This window comes from Carassius auratus, chromosome 29 (assembly GCF_003368295.1).
Source record: "Carassius auratus strain Wakin chromosome 29, ASM336829v1, whole genome shotgun sequence".
NCBI classification, from domain to species: Eukaryota; Metazoa; Chordata; class Actinopteri; order Cypriniformes; family Cyprinidae; genus Carassius; species Carassius auratus.
Window position 1 is genome coordinate 19,483,093 of NC_039271.1, and position 23,031 is coordinate 19,506,123.

General features: G+C 36.5%; 1 protein-coding gene across 1 annotated transcript; it reads right to left on the reverse strand.

The window, feature by feature from the left end:
* Window positions 1-485: 485 nt before the first annotated feature.
* On the reverse strand, window positions 486-20,264 carry LOC113048314 (UPF0606 protein KIAA1549-like). Its single transcript, XM_026210060.1, has 22 exons — window positions 19,838-20,264; window positions 18,497-18,723; window positions 12,847-14,139; window positions 12,142-12,230; window positions 11,885-12,059; window positions 11,581-11,711; window positions 11,225-11,411; window positions 11,085-11,144; window positions 10,358-10,512; window positions 10,100-10,277; window positions 8,725-8,909; window positions 8,321-8,526; window positions 7,770-7,897; window positions 7,481-7,495; window positions 7,168-7,394; window positions 6,508-6,737; window positions 6,275-6,416; window positions 5,850-6,203; window positions 5,722-5,774; window positions 5,450-5,577; window positions 5,006-5,160; window positions 486-4,429 (listed from the first exon to the last, which is right to left on the reverse strand). The coding sequence occupies exons 2-22, from the start codon at window positions 18,618-18,620 to the stop codon at window positions 4,199-4,201; spliced, it is 4,446 nt and encodes a 1,481-aa protein (XP_026065845.1). The 5' UTR covers window positions 18,621-18,723; window positions 19,838-20,264; the 3' UTR covers window positions 486-4,198.
* Window positions 20,265-23,031: the final 2,767 nt, after the last annotated feature.

The following is a 23,031-nucleotide window of genomic DNA, read 5'->3' on the forward strand; positions in this document are numbered from 1 at the left end:
TCGGTCAGAGCAGCTCTCGACTCAGCAAATGAACTAGTAAAAAGTCCCAAACTGTAGCTACTAAATTTAATCGTAAAAGTTCAGAAAGAAACCTCCTATATCCTTTAGGTAATATATACATATGTATTTTAGGAAGCATACTCTTAAAGAAAAAGTATTGAATTTATATTTTACATTAAATGTATGTGGTTACAAGAAATGCAAATAAATCACTGTTAATTGTTTTGTTTACATGTTATAAATAGGCTTATTTTATCTTAATTTTATTTTTATTGAAGCCTTATTATCAACCATATCTCAACCATATCTTCTTCCAACAGACAGACAGATAGATAGATAGATAGATAGACAGAAAATCAAGACCAATAGCTTGAAATAAATTTGTATTATGAATCACTCTCTCTCTTTCTTTTTTTAAAATTTATGCTATATATTAGACAGATGTCCTCTACCCAGCACTGACACAAAATAGACATAATTGACGGCACATTGTTTATTATTTAATTTACACAACAATATAGAGACATTAAACATCAAATACTAGGATGCTGTTTGCAGAGACCAAGAGAGAAAGAAATAAGACTGACTGAGAGAAAGATACATATTCCTCAATGATAGGATCACAAAGATGGTCTTAGCATCAGCAAAAAAAAATGATGTCATTAGATTTCAGGTAGTTTACATGAAATGAAAAATGAACTTTATGTAAGATTTCATTCACATTTCTATTAGATCCTCTATGGCACCGACATAGGGATGGGGAGGTATACTTTTGCACACACACACACACACACACATTGCATTCATTTACTCTCTGAACTTTTACATTGTACCGGTAATTGCTATAAATGTGATAAGGTTGAGTTCAGTGCTGTAAGGTTTTGATGGTTTCAGACAGTCACACACATACATACACACACACACACACACACACACATGTTGAGTAGCACCTTGTTAATCAACTGACAGTAAATACAACACTTATTCTCTTATTCTCAACTTAGTCTTTTATGAATGCATACAGTTCAATAAATCAGAAAAATTTAAAATAAAAACGAAAGTAAATAAATAAAAATTCCCAGTTGGTCTTTGCACAGTGGGAAAGGGGGGCGTCTTCCAATGATGTTTGCCTCATACTTGTCAACTACATACTGAATATTTAAATATGGAGAAATATCGGTTTACATATTAATACTCTTTTTTTTTTTATACGATATATTGATAAATACTGATTTTCAAATACTTTCAAAAATATTATTCAGGTTTATAAATGACAAAATACTGAACATTTTTTCTTTTGATGATGATCAGGATGGTTTCTCTGTGCTTTGACCATTGGTTTTTAGTCTCGTGAACCATCACATAGTAGTCTTTCAAAGAAGGCTAAATTCTATTAAGCTTGTTTGTAGTATTTTCAAATATATTTTTTAAGACTATTAGCATGCCCATCAAGACATTAGCACACAAAATAAACAAGGAAGAAATAAAGCGTAATCCATCACTTCACATGCGTCCTGATTTAAGGCCTGCCAGGAGTCTATCGATAGAAAGACGGAAATAATGAAGGAAGTACAATTTTAAAAGTAAGAAAAACTGAGATATCAAGAAGTAAATAAACAAAACAAAGAAAGAAGCTAGGGTTTCCACAACTTTTGGCCAACAAAATCTCATGACTTTTCAAGTCATTTGTGATTATTTAATAAAGATTTTTTAAATCATTTTATTGCACTCGCAAAGAGCATTTTAAGCTAATGATATATGTTGTAGTATTACAGAAAATAATATAGTAATTAAAGGAGTTATGATTATCTTTTCATGACCCCTTTTCAAGCTTTGAGTGTGGGAACCCAGTTTGGGAAAAAATAGAAGAGAAAAAAAAAGTTTGATCAATAAAATAAAGAGAGGAAATAATAGGACAGAGAATTAAAACAGAATCGTGATAAAGGCCTTCAACCTCAACACATTTCCTTACAGGAATCTTTACTTTACCTCAAATCTGTGTAAATGCACATGACCAAATACATGAAAATCCATTGAGAATGCCTACCAAATTACGAAGCTAAATTAACTATATGCCTCAACAGTGATTTGGTCTTTTTTTAAAGTCCCATAGCAACACTTTTCACACATCTTTAATATGTAACACTTTCATAACAATAAAAAATAAATACAATCTAATATGCTTAACATATAATCTAACATATAATCAGATTGTGCTTGATGAGTTGATACATCAATATGCAATATAAATATCTCTATATGAATTCATATCTTTCTTTATATATTTATATAGTTACTATAGTTGTCTCTCTTTTCTTCAATAAACTCTTTAACTGATTGACTTCCATCATCACCATGATATGAATGTGCAAAGATGAGAAAATGTGCAAAATGAATATCTGTAAACTGAGAAACTACCTCAGCCATACTTTCAAAACCCACTGACAAAAAGAGCTTAAAAGATTACACACGGGCATTGTGAATGCTTGCTTCGATACCTTTTCGATGAAGACAGTTTGGACAAATGAACATGATGTTATTGGCATGAGAACCATGCTGGTCGGCAGCTAAGGCCGCCTGTTGATCATCTAAATATGTGGGTTGACTCAAAAACTCAAGAGTACATAGAGTGACTTCACTGTTTACAATCCAAACAAAATATCTTCTTCCCTCCCCTGCAGAGTCTGAAGTACCTTGGGCTCAAATGTAAGGCAAGACCTGAAGACCATGACTGATATTAGCTCTGTTCCAAAACCTAGATACACACTATATAGGCAGCAACACAAACTGACTAAATTTTGCAATTAACTTCAATTGTTTAACGTTAGCATATTGCTAATTTAATAGCATGATATTCTAATAAGTGTACACGGAACTCTGTGTTGGGCACAATAATACATTATATGTTATCGAATGTATTATTACACAATCAACATTTCCCTGCCAAGATTTTGACATTAACATTTTGCTAAGATACACAATACACAGTACTTGCAAATGTTTGGTAAAATTATTGAATTCAATGTACAGTAACTGATCAAATATAATCAACATTTTCTTTTACATTCCAAAATTTTAGATTTGATTCCAATAAGTATAAACATAAAACATTCTATGAACGTTATGGAATTAAATATACATTTAGAATCAAAAAATGTTCTTGCCTCATCCAGAATCTGACGTTAGCATGTTGCTAAGCTAATGGCGTGATATTCAAATAAATACAAAAAATACATAGAATTTGCAAATGTTGGGGAAAATAACACATTTTAAGTTTTTATAAGCGTTATCGAATGACATATTACTTTATAATCAAAAAATTTTCTTGCTCTGTTCAAGGTTTGACATTAGCATGTTGCTAAGCTAACGCTGTGATACTCTAAAACTCACTTTATGTTTATATGAATGTTATTGAATGAAGTATAACTTAATACATTATATCTCTCTTGTTTGTCCACCATGCTTGTTGGAATGTATTATGGGTATTATCATGCAATGCTGCCTTAGAATTTGGCTAAAACTTATTTTATAAGGGAACATAATTAAATTATAATAAATAAGAAATCAAGCTATCCTGATTTCGCATCTCGGTGTTGGAACAGAGGTTGTTTCCTCTTGATTAGCCACCGTTGATAAATGGGAGAACACTGAGCAACCAAAGTGAAGGACTCCACTTCAGAGTTATAAGACAGGGCTGAATTGTGATATTGTGGCGGAGACCAGAAATTATGTTTAGCACCAGAGGAAGTCCGCAGACATGAAGATGACCCATTTGGAGGAAGCACTTTGAGAGACATGGAACTGAAGGGGAGGGATTTTCACATTAGCAACAGTCAGTTCGAAGTCTTGAATGTTCACAGCTCTCAGCATGCAAATTGAGAGTCTGAAGGAAAGAGTCTGGGGAAACTGTCTATTTTTCTAAACAGTCTGTATATGATGTTTAGTGTGAGTTTTTTTTCTTTTGTGAATTATAGGAGAGAGTATTTAAGTTTGTTTGCTGCATGTCAGCAGCAGAATTTAAATTGCGGATTTCCTAGCAATACAAGTTTGGAAGATAATGCGAGGAATTCTTCATATGTAACAGACCAGCCGTACTTGAATTTGAAGATTTTGGTTTGGATTTTTTTGTGAAGCAGCTTCTCAACCACAGAGCTGTGTTGGGATTTTAACCAGGACTGGGGTTTCGGGATGGTCTTTCTCAACTCTGGTAGCTGATAACAGCAGCCTGTTTCTGAGAAAGTCTCTGGAGTTCTTCCCTGATGGCCTTGATGAGAGAGGCAGAGGACTGAGGGGGTGGAGAACGCTCCTCAGGGGCAATGTACCCCACGCTCGAGGTTTCCATGTGACCCTGGGGTGTGGTGGGATCCTGCAGGGACGTCCTGGGCATCTGGAATACTGGCGAAGAAGAGTATTCTGGGAATGTCAGTATCTGTAAGAAAAAGAGAGGGAGAGAGAAATAATGAATAAATACAAAAAAATGTTGGTAAAATAAAAACATATACATATACTTAATATATATATGTATTAAAAATCTTATAAAAAATTTAATAAAAAATTAAATATACACTATATAAATATATTAATCTAAATCTACATTTTAAATAAAAAAATATATAATTAAACTAAATAAACTTTTAATTAATTCAATTTAAATATATACTGTGAGAATCAGAGAGGGCGGGACAAAAATCCAACAATTCAGAAAAAACTCTATAAATAAATATACATAAATAATAAATATATATACACATTTAAAATATACATTTGAATTATTTGTATAAAAAATAATTAATAAAATAATTTTTAAATAAATTTGATAAAATTAGAAAATCAATGCAATTATTTGAATTAATTTGAATTAATAATAAACTTATTTTCTTTCATTACTTTTATTGAAGGCAATGTTTTGGTAAACCAATAGTACAATTTTGGGATTTTATTATATCCCATATTTTATGATATATACTATTACATATACTATTATGAATGTGCATGTTTGATTTACAGCCTCTCGGTTGGATCCTGGTCTGGAAATCTCCTCATCTGAGCGGTACTGGGCCCAGCTTGATCCTGAAGGTCCAGATACACTACGGCCAACTCCAGGATATAATCCAATCCGACTTGACAAGCCCACTTGTGTCAGCTGATGCAACTGTGCACCTAAACACACAACACATAGCAATTATTGTACCACTGAAACCACACAATGGCCCTGTCCCAAATAGCACACTTCATGTGCATTTGCAGTCTAGCGGACTTACAATGACTGCCTTTCGCTTCCAGAAGGGTGCTCGTGAGCGCCCCCCTTTGTGGACGCTATTCACACTTTTGCTGAGGCGAGCTACCCAGCAGACTTTTACTCGACTCAGTGTGTACTTAGAGGAAGACCGTGAGGGTTTAGGGTGCGATTCGGGACAGGGCCACATTAAATGATTAATAAAACCTTTACCTGTGCTGCCCCCTACTGGTCGGGGCCGAGAAGACGATGACATCTCTTCTCCATACTGCCCCCTGCTGGAGTATCCAGGATCTGACTGCATCTCTGCTGACACCACATACCCAGAGCCCTGCGTCTGCCTGTCAAATTATACAAACAAACTGGTGAGTAAATATTACAGGAACAATTTACCTCTTTCCATGTTTTCATGTTTTTTTTTTTTCAACTTCCTCCTGACTTCTCTTGCTAGATTACTCCATAAAACCTTCTAGAATCCACCTCACCTTTGCAGTAAACCTTGGACCGATGTGGGAGACATTCCTAACTCGGCATACCTCTACAGAGTAGAGAAAAATTAAATTAAATTTCACATAACTTGGATTCCATCATTCAAATGTCTAAAGTCACGCACCGCAGAGAAAGGACTGTGTGCAGGGGCTGCTGGGTAAGAAGAGGAGCCCCACTGGCGTGCAGGACGTAAGGACGGACTGGAGGGTTGACCGGGGCTGACTCCTCCGACGCCAGTGACTGCCGTAACACCAGTAAATGTTAGAGGAGCGGAGCTTCCTTGAGAAGAAGGTGAGACGAGAGCAAACGCATCATCCAATAAGGAGTGCATCTGTTGCCGGGCTTCTTCGATGGTGGGCTGAGGGGCGACGTAGGCGGGCGGAGCAGGGGCGGGGCCTGACGGTGGTGAGCCAGGGTCTAAAAACACCTCATCAGTAGGAGAAGGGCTTCCTGCATCTGGGAGCTGATCTGCATCGGACTACAGGGAGAGGAGTGATGAGTTTGTGTTTTAATTGAGCGAAGTCATGTGCATGTGTGTGTGTGTCCTACCACATAGGCCACATTGTTGACCCCAGGGTACTTCCTGTACGTGGCATCTCCGTCAGTAATGAGACGGTCTTTGTCTCTCAGACTTCCGCTTCCACTCATATTCTGTCTTTGTCTGTGTCTGGGAGAGCGTCTTCCTTTGGAACTGCAATTCAATAACAAATTGCATACATTTTCCTGGATGGCAAACTCTAGATATTTTGCAGGCAGTGCATGTGAGATTTATTTATCCCGACCTTTTGCGTGGCTCTCCGCACGATGAAGATGTGTGTTCTTCAGGATGCAGGATCTTGTGTATCTGTTCCTGGGCTTGCTGATACACTCGCTGTTGTTCGGAGCTGTCGGCGAACGCTGCCATGATGTCCTCCATGGAGGGGAACTCGTAGTGGCCCTTTCTCTTGGCACGCAGGCGAATCTTATTGCGATGGTGTTCGATCTCAGATTTATGCCTCAAGGCCACTTGAATCTGTGTCAGATGGAAGAACTGTCGATGAATTGTCTATGTTTTCTTTTAGACGACATGAAAATAAAATCCTACATTATTTTTTGCTGAATATTCTGTTTCTCTGGGAAATACGTTTTTATCCCTGTATTTCCCCAAAATGATGTTTTTTTGAGCTACACATCTCTGTATTCAGTGGAACTTGCATCACCACTTTCACCATTTTGATTTTATGTTGTAAATACGTATCTCATATATGTCATAAATTAATACAAAAAAGAGCACAGTGATTAAAAACAGCACAGATGGATGAAGATTTAACACACAAAAAAGCTTTTACAGACCCTTCATTATAGTGGACTTCATGTATCAGAGGGTTAAACATCATGTGAATGCCACATCTGTGTGTCTAAGGTCTGAGCAAGTGTATGTTTGCAAAGAACAGTTTCCTAACCTCACTATTGACCATTGCTCCATCAGGCATCTTGTCTGTCAGGTTTGGACTCAGGGCTTGGTTATATGGATGTGAGGGAGGGCTTGGCATGGGCTGCATGGCGATGAGCTGGATCTTATTGGACACTCTGCGTGTTCCATCTGATGAACCTCGAGACAGACGGTCCACGTGCTCAAATATGGACGATGAGGACAACTGCTCATCTACACCACTTCCAGGTTGAGCACCTGAACATCAAGGCCAGATGTCAAAGGTCACAAACGTGTAACTAACAATATACAAATGCAACATGTCTATGGGTAAAGACACTTACCAAGTTTGTTTTTTGCTGATGAATCAATGGAATAAGAGTAGGAGAGAAAGAGTTGGATTTTTAAAAAATTATAATTGTAATAATAATAATTCATTACTATTTAAAAAAATATTTTTTTAAATTACTGTAATCATTTTACATTTTTTATTATTGATTTTTTTCACAATACAAATCATTATAAATCAACTTTATATTATACTTTTAATTATTAATAGTTCATATATAGTATAAAAATATAGCAAATTAATATATTATACTACAATTAGTGTGTTTTTTTGTCATATAGTACCATGCTTGCTCTTGCGATGTTGGGGTTTGCTGTCACTTGGCGTCACAGCAGGTCTGGTGCTTTCTTCTGCTGATTCTCTACCACTGGATGCTTCACTTCCTAAAGAATCTCCATCAGATGGAGACAATCTGGGAAAAAATAAATATATAAATAAAAAAATGTTTTATGAGTCAAAAAAAAAATCCAGGGTTTGTATCGTTCACATAAACTAAAACTGAAGGCTGATTATGAAAATAAAGATGAAACCAAATGACTTGCCTTGGCAACTAACTGAAATATATTGAAGCGCTTACAATTACTAAATGGGAATAAATAATCACTTAAACTGAAATAAAAATAGAACTTAAATAGCAATATTTAAAAAATAAAACAAAAACAAATAAAAATAACAATTGCACATAATAAAATGACACTACAATTAAACCAGAAAATATATAAATAAAAGTTACACAAACTACTATATAGACAATACTTAAATTTAATTGATTTAAGTAGAATATGCTCACACACAATCCAAACATCATGGTGCATGATCACAGACAGTTCCTTACCGGCCTCTTCTCCGTGCTGCGCGGGATGCTTTTGTAGATGAGCTCTTCGATTTTGGAGTGTTCAATTCTCCGCCCTCTGAGGGAGTGGCCTCTTTAACCGGCGGTGGTAAAGGGGCGGGTTCTTGGATTACCATGATGTCATCCTTACTATGCTGCCCCAGGTGTAGCTTAGCAAAATCAAAGCCTTTAACACTGGGAGGCTGCAGCTAAAATGACAAACACATGAATGGACAATAAATGTCATACAACAAACCAAAATGACTGTTGCAAATCAGCTCCTTTTTCCGTTAAAGCCCTTGACATGGATGAGTAGAAATGAGCACAGTCACTTCACATGGAGTGTCTATGAGTGGGCAAAACGTTCACACACACACACACACACACACACACACGGTAACCCCAACCTTCTGTCTCTGCTGGATGGTGCTCATGGCGTCAGGCTGAAACTCCAGCTTCTCAGAGCGGCACAGTTTCCAGTAGAGGATGATGATGATGAGGATGACCACAAGAACTGGGACCACAACTCCAACGATCAGCCACACGTTACTGGGCTGAGTCTCAGAGGGCGCCAGGGCCAGCTTCTCCACAGCTGGAACACAAAAAAGATCATACATTTGCTTCATTAAAAAGTGTCTTAAAAACACATCTTTTTTTAAGGCTGTGACACATCCGGTCAGTCAAAGTCATAGTCGCTGAGTATCTGTCAGCCCTGTTTTGGCTGTGTGTCCTGCATTATTAGCACTAGTTGGACACAGCTGGCAACTTTTTGGGCGATTAAGCATGTTGAATCGTGTTGGGCAGACATTTAGAGAGATCACTCTGATCAGATTAGTGAACCAGTGCACAAGAAGAAAAAATTTAAGTCAAGAGGACACCAACAGAAAGCTCTTCTATTTTTATATCTTCATCTTACCTGAGCATTCCAATACACAAATATTTTATAAGGACGTCTGAAATTAAGAAAGTGAAGACCAAATGATCAGCATGATTCATATTCAAAATGTAAAGCAAGTGGTACTTTATTTCCAGTTTGTATATCCACAGTCCCAGCTAATATAAATATGTTCTAAGAAAGTTCTGAAAACGTTATTTCTGAACGTTCAAAATTTCAAGGTTTTTCTTTAAAAAAAAGGTTATGCGTTAATGTTAAGGAAACATTCCATTTCATAATTCTGCAAATATTATGGGAATGTTACTTTGAAATGATCTCCTAATGTTGTGTCTAATGTTCCCATTCTGAAAAAATACTGAAAAAATACATCTGTATGTTCAGAACGTCCATTTTTATTTTAATTTTTTAAAAATGTTTTTTTTTCCGGTTTATGCGTTAACATTAAGAAAACATTACATTTGATCATTTTGCAAACATTAAAGGAATTTTACTTATTTTTATTTTTTTTATTTAAAAAAATGTTAGCCGAATGTCAAACAAAATATTTTTTTTTCTATGTATCGCATATAAACGATGTTTTTGTGCTAACATTTTGAAAACATTATTAAAGGATGGATAACTCTAAACAAACGTTCTATTAGTTACTGGAGAAATGTTGGGGCTGGGGTCCAAGTTTTGTTTTCCCTATCTGACTACTGCCACTTGTTGCTTCCTCTCATGCAGACATAGAACATACATTCTAATTGGCCGTTGGATGTAGTTTGCGGTGTGTTCAAGTGTAATTCTTTAGGCAGATGCATGCAACGCAAGATGACAACACAGTCTGCTTTAATTGGTGCTAGCTCTTTGGTTGGTCACGGCCTTTGGTTGATACAACTTTGACTCACGTGTGGCCAGAACTCCATGTACTCTGTAGCCCAGTACGATGGCGGCTCTCTGCAGGTTCAGTCTGTTGAGCATGGCCGCAGTGGCCTGAGCTGGCAGCCTCTCTCCTGACCCCGCTTCCACAAAATACACCAGCTCTAGCGGGTAGTCCGGGCCATCCAGACGGGACACTCGCACAATCTGAGGCACAACGGGGTTCATGCTTATGTGATGCATAGGAAAGACAAGCAAACTGTGTACACTAATGTGTTTGGATGTACCTGAACACTGTTGTTGCCAACACTAGTAGCTCTTCTCCATCGTCGACTGCTAACCCCGATCCCAAGTCCCTCTCCAACCAGCAGTGCTAATCGCCTCTCCATTTTGGCCTGGAAGGTCCTCTCATTCACACGCTGGTCCAACACACCGAGTAACACTAGGATAGATGCACATAAAAAAAATAAAAAAAAGAAAGATGTATGAAGTACTAAATTATAATAATCATAAATTATAGACTGGTGTAAATCTTCCTGACATCTTTTAGTAAAATAAACATTTAAAAGTGCCTGTACTATTAACAGACTTATAATGAGAAATATTAGATCATAATATTGAATTTAATACAGGGCGTAAATAAATCAAAGAAAAATCTATTTTTGATTTTCTGATTTTAATTAATTATATTAAAAAAAGGAACAATTATTATACTAACTCACCTCAAAAATAATATTACTTACTTAATATTTATAAATCCCAATGAATGTTTTTCTCAAATGGTACTAACTATATTAGCTAAGTGAGAACTATTAATATATTGTATATATTATTATAATTATGGGTCAAAAAATACATCAAAATGTGTTAAGTCTAGGTTGTTTACTTTGGATTCCAAGATTTAAAAAATCTAAATCACAGAAGAAAAATACTAGACATTTAATAATAATAATAATAATAATAAATGTATGTCTCAAGATCATTTTGATTGGAATTTCTAACACACCCACATACCTGTTTTCACCCAGGATGTGTGTAACAGGTGGGACACATTCAGTTCAGGATAATGAAAAGCTGGAAGACCAAAATTGAGAATAAGATCAAACGAATCATGAATAAAGTTCATGAGATATTGAGACAAATGTGTGACTCACGTTCGGCGATCTGCAGGGTAGGAAAACCAAGGTAGAAGCTGAACTCCACAGCGCTGAGCTGCCTCATGTGACCACTCACATCCGATCCCGTTAGGAAGCCTTGGGAATCACGCACGGCAAACGTGATGTCCACCGGTGCCTTCTGCTGCCTCTGACCCTTAGGAAGGCTGCTAGTGATATTCACAATCTAGACAAGCAATCATACAACATTACCAATACTATTTAAATGGATGAAATACAAATAATTCTATAGGATATTTTTAAGCTTTTCAAGAAAGAACAGTGATATGTAAAGTGTGCAAACGTTTTATTTGGAATGTGCTTTTGTCAACTGCCCTATAATATAATTTACGTACATGAACTGTGAAATCTCCATTTTCTTGCGAACGCTTGCGTACTTCCGCATACGCCATGAGTAGCCCCTTCTCCACACGCTCGCTGAAGCTACACAGACGCACATCCACATGACTCGGAACAAACTGCAGCACTGCAAGGCAAACCAACTAACTTAACACTCGTTCTTAAAATATAGATTGAATATTTATATATGATATTATGCATTTACATAAAAGGCATATTATTTATTTGATAATAATTGCTCAGTTTTTCATTATCCACATGTTAATATGCCGTTTACTGGTTATACTGTGTCTCTCTCACCTGTGTGGACTTGATGTTTGTAATCAGGCACTGCATATATGGTTGTGACGGACAGTATGAAAGAAGAGGAAGTGCTGTGCACTGATTGGCGGACAGCATTAATGACTGAAATAGCAGTGTACACCAGTGGACCGGAAACGGCCCGGAAGATGAAATTGGGCGGGGCTTTGAGGACCTGGATAGATGGCACAGATAGACCTCAGTGATCCTAGAGGTAAACAGCTGATGTGTGATCTGTTGTGATCTGACACACTCACCTGGAGCTCCACTGAACGATTGAACTCTCGCCGAAGAATCTCCCGCACATGAGCTTTGGCAAACGCCACCGATGACCCACTAGGCATGCCTGCAAGCATGCAAATTTTGTTTTATATATATATATATATATATATATATATATATATATATATATATATATATATATATCGAAATATATAATATAAAAAAATATATAATACAAAAAAATTAAATAATAAATCATATATTAATTTTTTTTTCTAAAGAATTTAGCCATCACAACATTAAATTATTTAAATTTTAATGTATTTAGTAGATGCTTTTATCGAAAGTGACTTACAGTGCATTCAGGCTAACATTTTTTTACCTAACATGTGCTCCCTGGGAATCGAACCCACAACCTTGCGCTGATAACGCAATGCTCTACCACTTGAGCCAGATCGATAAATTTTTTTTGTTATAAATAAATTAACATTTTAATTAATTGTTTTAAAATATACAAGAGAATATAACCATCAGAAAAATCTTGTAGAAAAACACTGTTAAATATAAATCATTAAAACAACTAAATCATGCTATTAGCGGTTTAAATAAAAAATCAACTAAATGTAAAAATAAAGAAAATGAATGTGCACAATAATACTAAATAATATGATAAATATAAAATACTCTAAAAACGGCAAATAACTAATATTATAACCATAATATTGTGTATATTATCTTACCCACTCTGACTAGGTACATGTCCGGTTTGGTGATATTGCAGACGTACTGTCGGGGTGTGATGGACTGAGGAATTCTGGGGGTTTTAGGCGTTGGGCTTTTGGTAGTTGTGGATTTAGTTGTAGTTGTAGTACTGATGGTAGTTTTGATGGTGGTCATACGGGGTTTTGTAGCAGGGGGCTTCAGCGTGACAGCTTGTATTACTGGACCCTCTGAGGTGCCGGGTGGAGGCAGGGAGGTTGGCACTGATGGTCGGGTTTTGCCCACATGGGATGTGGGTATGGAAGTAACACCCTTATCTGGGCCTTTAGGAGGTTGTTGGGTCTGAGTGGTTGAAGGGATTGGAGGCTTCGTAGGTTTTTGGGGTGGAATAGGTTGAGGAGTCATCCGTTTGATTTCATCTGGGACTCTTCCCAATGTTGCAGTGGGAGTTTGAGTGGGTCCCACAGTGTGTGTTGGGGTAATATGAGGGTGTGTCCTATTCCTCGCAATACTAGCATTCTCTTTGGCTTGCAATGTGTTGTAGTATTCCAAACTGTTCATATCGGGAAGCAGCATTTCAGTCGGCTCAATGGGAAAAAGCTCAGCCCAATCGAAATCCAAATCATCGTCCATATCGTTCTCATGGGCGGAGTCAGGAGCTAATGGGAGGCGGGGATCAGTAGGATGGGCCGTCCTTAAGTTAGTCCCATATTTTACAGTCACGCTGGGCTGGAGGTCTCTGGATGAGAGGGGCAGAATGGGACGAGAGGGGAAAGCTGTGTTGTAGCTGACCGTGGCCTCATCGTCCGTATCATACGGATCATATCCATGCGTAGGAAGGGCGGTGACGAGAGAAAACTCCTCCCCTTCTGATCCCATGAAAGTAAGAGTTTCAAGGTAGTCTCCAGAGCCCCAGTCCACCTCAGCGGAGTGGATGGGATACAGGTCTTCGGGGGTCACCAGGGTCGGGGGGGCTGGTGTCGGCGGTCTGTCAACATGGAGGGGAGGCATCTGGCTTGGCGTTAGAAGGTCTGGGGGCCTTAACAGCAGGTGGATGCCCTGGGCCCCATCACCTACGTTACCCGACCCTTCGGATCCAAGGGACGGGGTGGGATCTATGCTGGAGGCACTGTCATGGTGACCAGGGGATGAGGGCTGTTTGGCACCTGGAGGCGTAAGAGCTGGACGCCTGGTTCTTTCAGAGTGATGAGGAGATGAGGAAGATGATGATGATGAAGATAAGGCAGGAGGTGAACGTGCTCTTGTTGGAAGATGATTGAGGCTCCTTCTGGACATGTTGGATGGGAGCTCCACTTAGGAATGGAAAAAAAGAAAAGAAAGCATGAGTGGTCTGCAGGATGGCACAGAACCAAACCATACGAAATGCAATATTAGCAAACAGCAGAAGGACAGATTGTAAATACACCTCATCCAAATCTTTCATAACACACAGTACTGAAGAAAGCCCAGACTGGAGACACAGTGATTTCTAACAACATCTCTGTGGGAACTAGTTCTGTGGACGAGTATTAAACTTTTGATCTAAAACCATTTATCAAAATCGATCCAAAATTTATCTAAATCAGTCAAACTAAATCTACATGATATGAATAGGCTCCATGAGCAATAATAGGCCTTTTGAAAGCTGAAGATATTTGAACAAATATTAGGTCGTTTACAGAAAAAAAAATTGTTCCTATGACCCATGACTTACAGCTCTATTTAGTATAATGCAAAAAGAAAAAGAAAAAAAATATAGTAAAAAATTATAAATAAATAATACTAAATATATAATATTAAAATCTAAATATTGATTTTAATATGCTAAAACTACTACTACTACTAATAATAATAATAATTATTATAAAAAATATAAACATATGGATCATATTTAAGCAAGTGATATTGACCTCAAGAAGCTTACTCATTATATATTTACATTATGTGAATTCCAAACTGTATGGGGTTAAAATAATGTGAAATGTTGAATATATTATATTAATTAATATATATTATATTAATATACTATATAAACATAGCATATGACAGTAACAATCACATCACATCAAATCTAAAATTAAAAAGAAAACTGAAAATATAAACATAAAAGCTAATTCAAAATATTGAAAAAATGCTATAATAGTATATAACAATACTAACACTGGTAACAATAAATATACAGTAACCACATATTAATTGGAGGTGGTAATTAAGAAATGAGCCATTTAAAAAAATCTGAATATTAGCACACACACCACCCTCAGTGTCTATGGAGGATGTAATCTTAAAAGTACACAAAACAATAATTTACATTTACAGACACAAATGGCACTGTTTCATAAAAAAATCATTATCGTGTTATGGTTTTGCATGGACTGATACAACAGCAAACTAAAACTCATATCATAAGTCTTACTGTAACAATAAATATGACGCTGTTTTTTTATTTCAATGAGCCATATGGTACTGAGGCTGGCTCTGAGAGCTGCCCTTTTTATTAATGTGACTCAGATTCATCTGCATTGTGGGCTGCTGAGGGTAGAACAGAGGGTTTGTGGGTAATGAGGCTGATTGAATGGCACACTGTGAGGGAGCAGGGGAGTACAGCACAGCTGAGTGACATTAGTAGGCCAGTGTGTCACACTAGCTGAGGACCCAGAGGGAGAAAGAAGAAGTCAACATCACATACACTGTACAGTATCAAATATGGACTTATGCTTTATAGACAGACATCCTCTATCACTGCAAACTGAAGTCGAAACTTCAGTGGTGAACTTCAAACTTCATGGTACCAGACAGCGGCAGACATAGACATGCCCCATCATGTTTCCTCAGGCCAAATATCAAGTTGTCTATCTTGTTAAAAAAAGCACTTTTCCATCCATCTGTGTGTTTAGTGAGTCATAATGACACTACCGACTCAAATAAAATAAATATTTCTGGAGCTGTGTGCCAATCATTCATCAGATATCAAATGTTGCTAGTTAATACAGTATATGTTTCCTCTGAAAACACAAAGCGGTGTTTTCTTTGCGCACAAAAAGTATTGTAGCTTCATAAATTAAGATATTTTTGATGAAATCCGATAGCGTTCTGACCCTGCACAGACAGCAATGCAACTGAAACGTTCAAGGTCCAGAAAGGGAATAAGCGAATATTAAATAAATAAATAAATATTTAGAATAAACTAAAACCATTACAATATTTACTGAAACAAAATATTAAAAAAACACTCTATTACATTTACTGGAACTAAATTGACTAAAACTGAGTCAAAAAAAAAAAAAAAAAAAACTTTAAAATTAATGTGAAAAAGGGAAATACAAAAACTAATCCATAATATTAATAAATCTATAGCATCTCAATGACACTAAAATAGCACTGTTTTGATTGTATTTATGTGTTAAATTTCTCATTTTTTTCTCATTTCTCATTTGTATAAGCAAGCTGGAACCTCATTACATTACAAATCTACATTTCTGTTTAATAAAAAATATATGAAAAACAAATATAAGATGATAATCTGAAGAACTCTGAGGTCAGCTGACTTTCATCATATGGACAAATAAAACAGTCAAATATTTAAATATTTTCTTTCACAGAAGAAATAAAGCCCAACTGATTTGTAACTACATGAGGGCGAGAAAAATGATTTGGGATAAATCGTCCCTTTTAAATCTAGTCATGTACAACATCCCGTCTATGAAGGCTCTAATGTATGTGCGTCGAAACCGTGGGAAGAACCGCTCTGGGGAACGACATGCGAAATAACTTCAGTAATTAACTTCAGACTCAGTTAACTGTCAGTGCATCCCAACAGAGAACACAACTTCACACAGGGGGAAAGAGAGACCCTGTCACACACACACACACACACAGACAGAGTCCTATGAATTGCTCTGTGGCGTGGTCAGGCGAGGTGTTTCCATGGTGATGCTGTGTGATGCATGTGTGTGTGTTGCAGGAGTATGTCACACGCCGACCGCTTCATCAGTATGCTACAGTCGCAGCAGAGAGAGCACACAGGCATTTCTCACACCGACAGAATGAGCTCACGTGGGCACGTACACACGTATGCGGATTCCACTGACACAGATTCCCAGGCATAAAGGAGAAAACTGAGGAGAAACTGCATCTATGAATAGCAGCACATTATTACAGCTTTGATGTTCCTAAATCCAATCATCAATGACGATCATCAGATACCAGAGCCACAGAAAGAGAAAGGGTGTGTGTGTGAGAGAGACTCCACTCCTCAAAGCAAGATCAATGGATTTAATGGGGGGCTTGTTGCACGATAGGACACATTTACATCACAGCTGTGGGCTCACCGGGGTGTGTGACTCCTAATGAACCCCCATCCTGTCCGACTGTGTGTGTGTGTGTGCGTGTATCTGATGAAGTGGGTGTGTGTTTGAAAGTTGTATCTTCCCTTTCAGAGAGTGTTGAGACACTCTCATCCATCTGTCTGGGTTTTGTGTATGTGTGTGTGTGTGTGTGTCTTACAGAGATGTGTTACCAGCGTAAACATGCTCAAGGTAATCAGCCTGCTGTCTCCAGTTACTGAGCAACTATCTTAAAAATAAAGCTTTTAAAAGGGGGTTTGCTGTCTTAAAAGAACCATTCACCTTTCCGTGAACGGTTCTTTTTTTTCTTTTTGTAAAGAACACTTTAATAATCTAAAGCAGGGTTTCCTGTGTGTGGGGTTGTACGTTGAAAAAAGCTAAATATAAAATTCATATTTTAATATTTTTTTATATTATATATTACTTTTTAAATTCATATTTTGAATTAATATGGCTATAAAAACGGGGTGCTTTGTGGCTTAGACTGTCTCGAATAGGTCTGGTCAGAATAATAATTAAAATAAATATATTTAAATATATATAAATATATATAAGCTTCTGATTAAATCAAGAAAAAATATCTGCCTAAGAGAAAAGAAAAATAAACATATTTTTGTTGGAATTAAGTTATTTAACTTTCCCCAATGGGAGATATTTTTGTTGTTTGAAGCTTAACATTCACTTAATTTTTATCTTTTTTTCAGAAAACAACACTTAATATCTTAGGTTATTTTGCTTTTTAAATATATATATTGATCTAAAAAAAATTAGATGTTTGTACTGGAAAACAAGACAAAAAGACTAAGAAAGAAAATATTTTATTTATTTAATAAAAAAAATGTCTTTGCACTGTGGGAACAGCTGATTTAAAGAACCTTTTTTTTCTTAAAGAAACTTTATGCAATGGAAGTCTCTATGAATGTTAAAGTTTCTTGATGCCAATCAAAAACTAAGCTGACCATTTCTGATCAGTATCGTCAGCATGTCATTTCAAGGATATATAATTATAAGTTCACTCTGTGGGCAGATATGTGCTTTCTTCAATGTTGAATCTGTCTCACACTCATCTTAATACAATTCACTGTGAATCCCATTCATTCTTCGCCTCGACTGCGAAAGACATCATTCACACAAAGAGAGAATCACTCATACATACGCCCACCGTTCCTCTGACGTTCAAATCGTCTGTGATGAAAAAGACTTGCTTTTTCTGATTCTGACTCACAATAGGTCCACAGAAACTAAATGAAACGTGACGGAAGTGACAAAAAAGCAAAAGTACCAGCCTAAAGCCAAACTTTTAGTGCACTCTGTGATAAGATACCTGCAACGGGTTTGAAAGACATCGCCATGAATCCCACCAACATTGTGGCGGCGAGTAAAAGCACGCAATATCCAAGCAGTCGCCGCGAGCTCCTCAGGACCATCCTTAAACAGGAGCTCTCCATATTTGCACGTTTCTTATTCAAGACAGGCCATCTGACCCTGATAAAATGTCCCCTGGATAGCCACAGGTGTTCCCGCTTGATATCCTTCCTTTTCGATACGTTGCTGTGAGAAGAAGAAACACATAATCTGTTAGAGAGTAAAGCTAAATTTCACATTGCATAGGTCAGAGCTTTCATCACCATCATCCTCTCCACATCAATCAATCACTTCAATTCAAGAATGACAAATATATATCTATATATACTGTAGTTATATATATATATATATATATATATATATATATATATATATATATATTACCATTATTGCCACTTATTACTGTTTATATTTTATTTTGGGTAATCTGTTGTAAATAGATGCTTCTCCACACCATAGAGTCAATAGTTTTAAAAAAAGTCTGTTTTTTAAAGGTTAAAGTTAAAGGTCTGTGATTTTAATATGAATTATAACTTTTTACTTTTATAATTGTTTTAATTTTCTAAATGTCAAATGAATTACTTTTTTCATGTTGATGCAAATCATATTTAAATTTGTATTTTTGCATTTTGTCTATCAAATGCTTTATATCTGAACTCACAAGATCACAATAAAATATCCAAACATCACTAAAAGCAAAATTTCTATGTATCAAAAGGAAATCAGTCTTTAAAATATTTAAAAATGGTCTGTCCGTCTATACTGAAAAAATAGTAGTGAAATAATTTTCAATTTGCATTTTTCACAACTAATCAATAATAAAAAATCATTTTTAACAGTTTTTACAGTTCTACTATCTATCTGTCTATCTATCCATCTATCATACATGCATCATTCGTAGCATGTATATTTTCATCGATGCCATGCAAACCTATAACGCCATAAAGTCACTATCCACACTGTGAGAATGTAGGTTAGAATGACAGATCATCAGTGCGCGCGGCCCAGGGCTCCCGTGAGGTTAATACCGCGCGCATCTTGTCAGACAGGTAACGTTACAGTGATAACGGGTTTGATCTGAAGTAGATAAATAGCGGTACAGATGGAAAAGGGCGGGTGTAGGAACAGACTAAGCGCATGCACAGGGTCAAAAATAGAAAAACAGCATCTTTAGACGCACATAACGGCGGGATCTCCCAAAACCCAGATCATATGTCACACATTCACGGTATTTTTAAACTGGCATCGACATGCAAAGATACAAAAGGTGAATGGCACCGTACAGAGTCATTTTCGTTACCTGCCATGTTGAGATGCACCTCGCACGGATGCGGCTCACGCGCGCGCCCCTTTACACACCCGATATCATGATGACAGAACGGCCATAGATAAAGAATATCGATGCAATGAAAGCACAGGATCAAATCAGATGAAACACATCATATATTTATGCTGACAGCTCCGCGTGTAGACGGTATCCAGTTCGTTGCTCGCGTGTGGCTCATTTCCCGGTATCCGGTGTAGATATAATTGTGCAGAAGCGGTTATAACGGTCTTGCTGTTCCCATGCACGACCTATTTCCTAAGATCCCGTCCCCTCCAAACACACCGGACAAATTGCACCGCTTAAATAAATACGTGAGTCGCTTCTACAATATATTGTTGGCAGCGCAGGACCATTTCTACGGCACTCCATGGAGAAGAAATACGCCTCATCTATATCTGCGGCAAAGCCCCGCCCCTTGGATTTATTCATAAGAAATGTATTAAATAAGCGAGACTATGGCAAGCCGTTTTATCTTAAAATATTCCCAGCGTTACTCGTCGTTATTGCATTTTTACTAGTAACAATGTCATTTACAGAGCTCTATAATTCAATTATTACCAGTAACAATTCTAATTAGAGAGCTAAACAAATAGATTTTTACTAGTTTCCATTGACTTCCATTAATTCTTAATAACAGTGCCCTACAACTAAATTTTTACTGATAAGAATTACAGTTAGAGCGCTCTATAATTAAATTTTTACAACTAACAATTCCTATTAGAGAGCACTGTATAATTTTATTCTTACTAATAAAAATGCAATTACAGAACTCTCTAATTCAATTATTTACTCGTAAAAAAGACATTAAAGATATGTTTAATAGCAGAGCTCTGTAATGGAATTACTGCGGTTCCGGAAAATACACGGGTAATGTGTCCCTCGCAAAATTTTGCCCCTTTCACACTGCCAGTGATTACCCGGAAAATGTGCGTGTGTTCACACCGAGCGCCAACCTCCCGCTCTCTCTCATGAGGCCAATGAGGAAGTGACTAAAACTGCAATTCATCGACTGGCCGCTTGAGGCTTGCTGCAAAAGGGAGTCAGTCCCATAGACTCCACATGTTAAAATGCCCAACTTTACAGCAGGAAAAAACGTTTTTTTTTGTTTAATTTTGCCCATCGTGACAACTGTGAGGGGGTGAATTTTTTTATGACTCATCCGTTTAAATTATATTAAGACTTAAAGTTCTGCATAATTAAGGGCATAGCCACTTGAGTGACAGGTTGGATGCCGCTGCTGACACTGCCGTCGAGCTAAGTGGGCGTGGCTTCAGCAAGTAGCTCCCGCCTTTTTGCCCATTTTTGATTGATTTTGGTGACGCGCTGCCAAGATGGCGACGGCCCGCTCTACACACTTTAGGCTTCAAAAACACACTTCAGGAGTCTACGGGTGATGTCACGGACACTACGTCCATGTTTTTATACAGTCTATGGTTCACACACAATCTGTAAAGGTCCCGTAAAGACACGTGACATCAGGGTGTGACGTGTAATGTATGAGTCGAAAACGCTAAGCTCGTTAACTTTCACTGAAGCTAGCGAACAATCTCAGATTCAGCGCGGAAAGTGAGGAACTAACTGATCTCTGCTTCATTACAGTTTGCACATACGTATTTGTTTCATCGCGAATGTTGATCTCACCTGGTAAAAGAGTCTGGGCTTAATTCAATGATTTACTCATAAAAAAAAAAAAAAATACATTAAAGATATGTTTGATTGCAGAGCTCTGTAATGGAATTAAAGAGCTCTCTAATTAAATTGTTACTAGTAAAAATAGAATTAGAGAACTCTCTAAATGTAGTTGTAAATAGTAAACATTTATTTAGAGAGTTCTCTTATTGACGTAGTTACTAGTAAGAATTCAATAGTAGAGCTCCTTAAATGAATTGTTACTAGTAAAAATGCAATTACGACGAGTAATGCTGGGAATACTGAAAGCTATAACGCTTGCCATATAAAACACTGTCATTGGCTATTAGCAGAATCCTTCTATTATTTATTTCCCTTGTGGAAATACTAAGGATTTGAACGTAGATATCAGAAAGCATTGTGCATTATTTCTTCATATTTATTTAATACCTTCTGAAGGGTCATAAATTTCCTTTGGTAATTTTCTGGGCGAGCGTTGATTCTTCTTTTGGCGCCTCTAACATAGTTAAAGGTCAGCTATCTTAAACGTGTTTAAACAAAACACCAACAAAATTTACTGGATATATTTGTGCTACGTATGTCTATAATAACTTAATAATGAATTAGCTTTTGTCGATGTACCATAGGTTACAGGGCGTTGAAGAAGCTGTTGCTATGGTTACCTCCTCCCGAAAAGCGATTTTGGTTTGTGTTCTGATGAATTTTTAATGTAACTATATCGTCGTTAATGAAAAAAAACGCATTTTGACAAGGTAACATATTTATGTCCCTTACTAAAATTAAGCATGGTTTTACTAGAGTAACTATATTTTATTCATGATAATCAAAATTCAAAAACATAATTACAATAGTTTTAATATTTTATAAGTAATGCTATAATGTAAAATAATAATACATACATTTTTTTGGCCCTCCTTAGAGAGATTTGACCATTTGAGACTAAAAAGTGAGATGTTTTTACATATTGTAGTGTTTAGTAGATAAGGAACATATTACAAAATGCACAAAATTATATTATTTAATTATTATCATATATTATATTGGACACATCCCTCATCAATTAGCAAAGAAAATATTCTCTTTAACATACCAGGATTCAAAGATTCCTGATTTATTAAAAAATTTATTAGAGGTCAAATGAACCTAAATTAAATCCTTTGTGCTGCTGACTATATTACTGCAATGACTTGAACTAATTGTATTTCTTGCAGAACTGAGAAAAAGTATTTTTGTATTCAAATGATGGACTTAATATGAAAAACAGGGAGAGTTTATTGATGAATACATGATATGGAAAAAAGTGTTTAATATTTTTGTATATTATAATAAGTTTATACCTCATGAGTTGATCAATATCACCCCACGAAGGTACAACAGTCACTGAAGGACAAACAGACAAATCCAGGCATGGAAAAATTATAGAAAAATAATGCTAGTCACAGTTTCTAAATGTCTATTTGAGATATAATAAATCGTAAACACATACAAAAATAAAAAAATGTTGCCACATATTTATT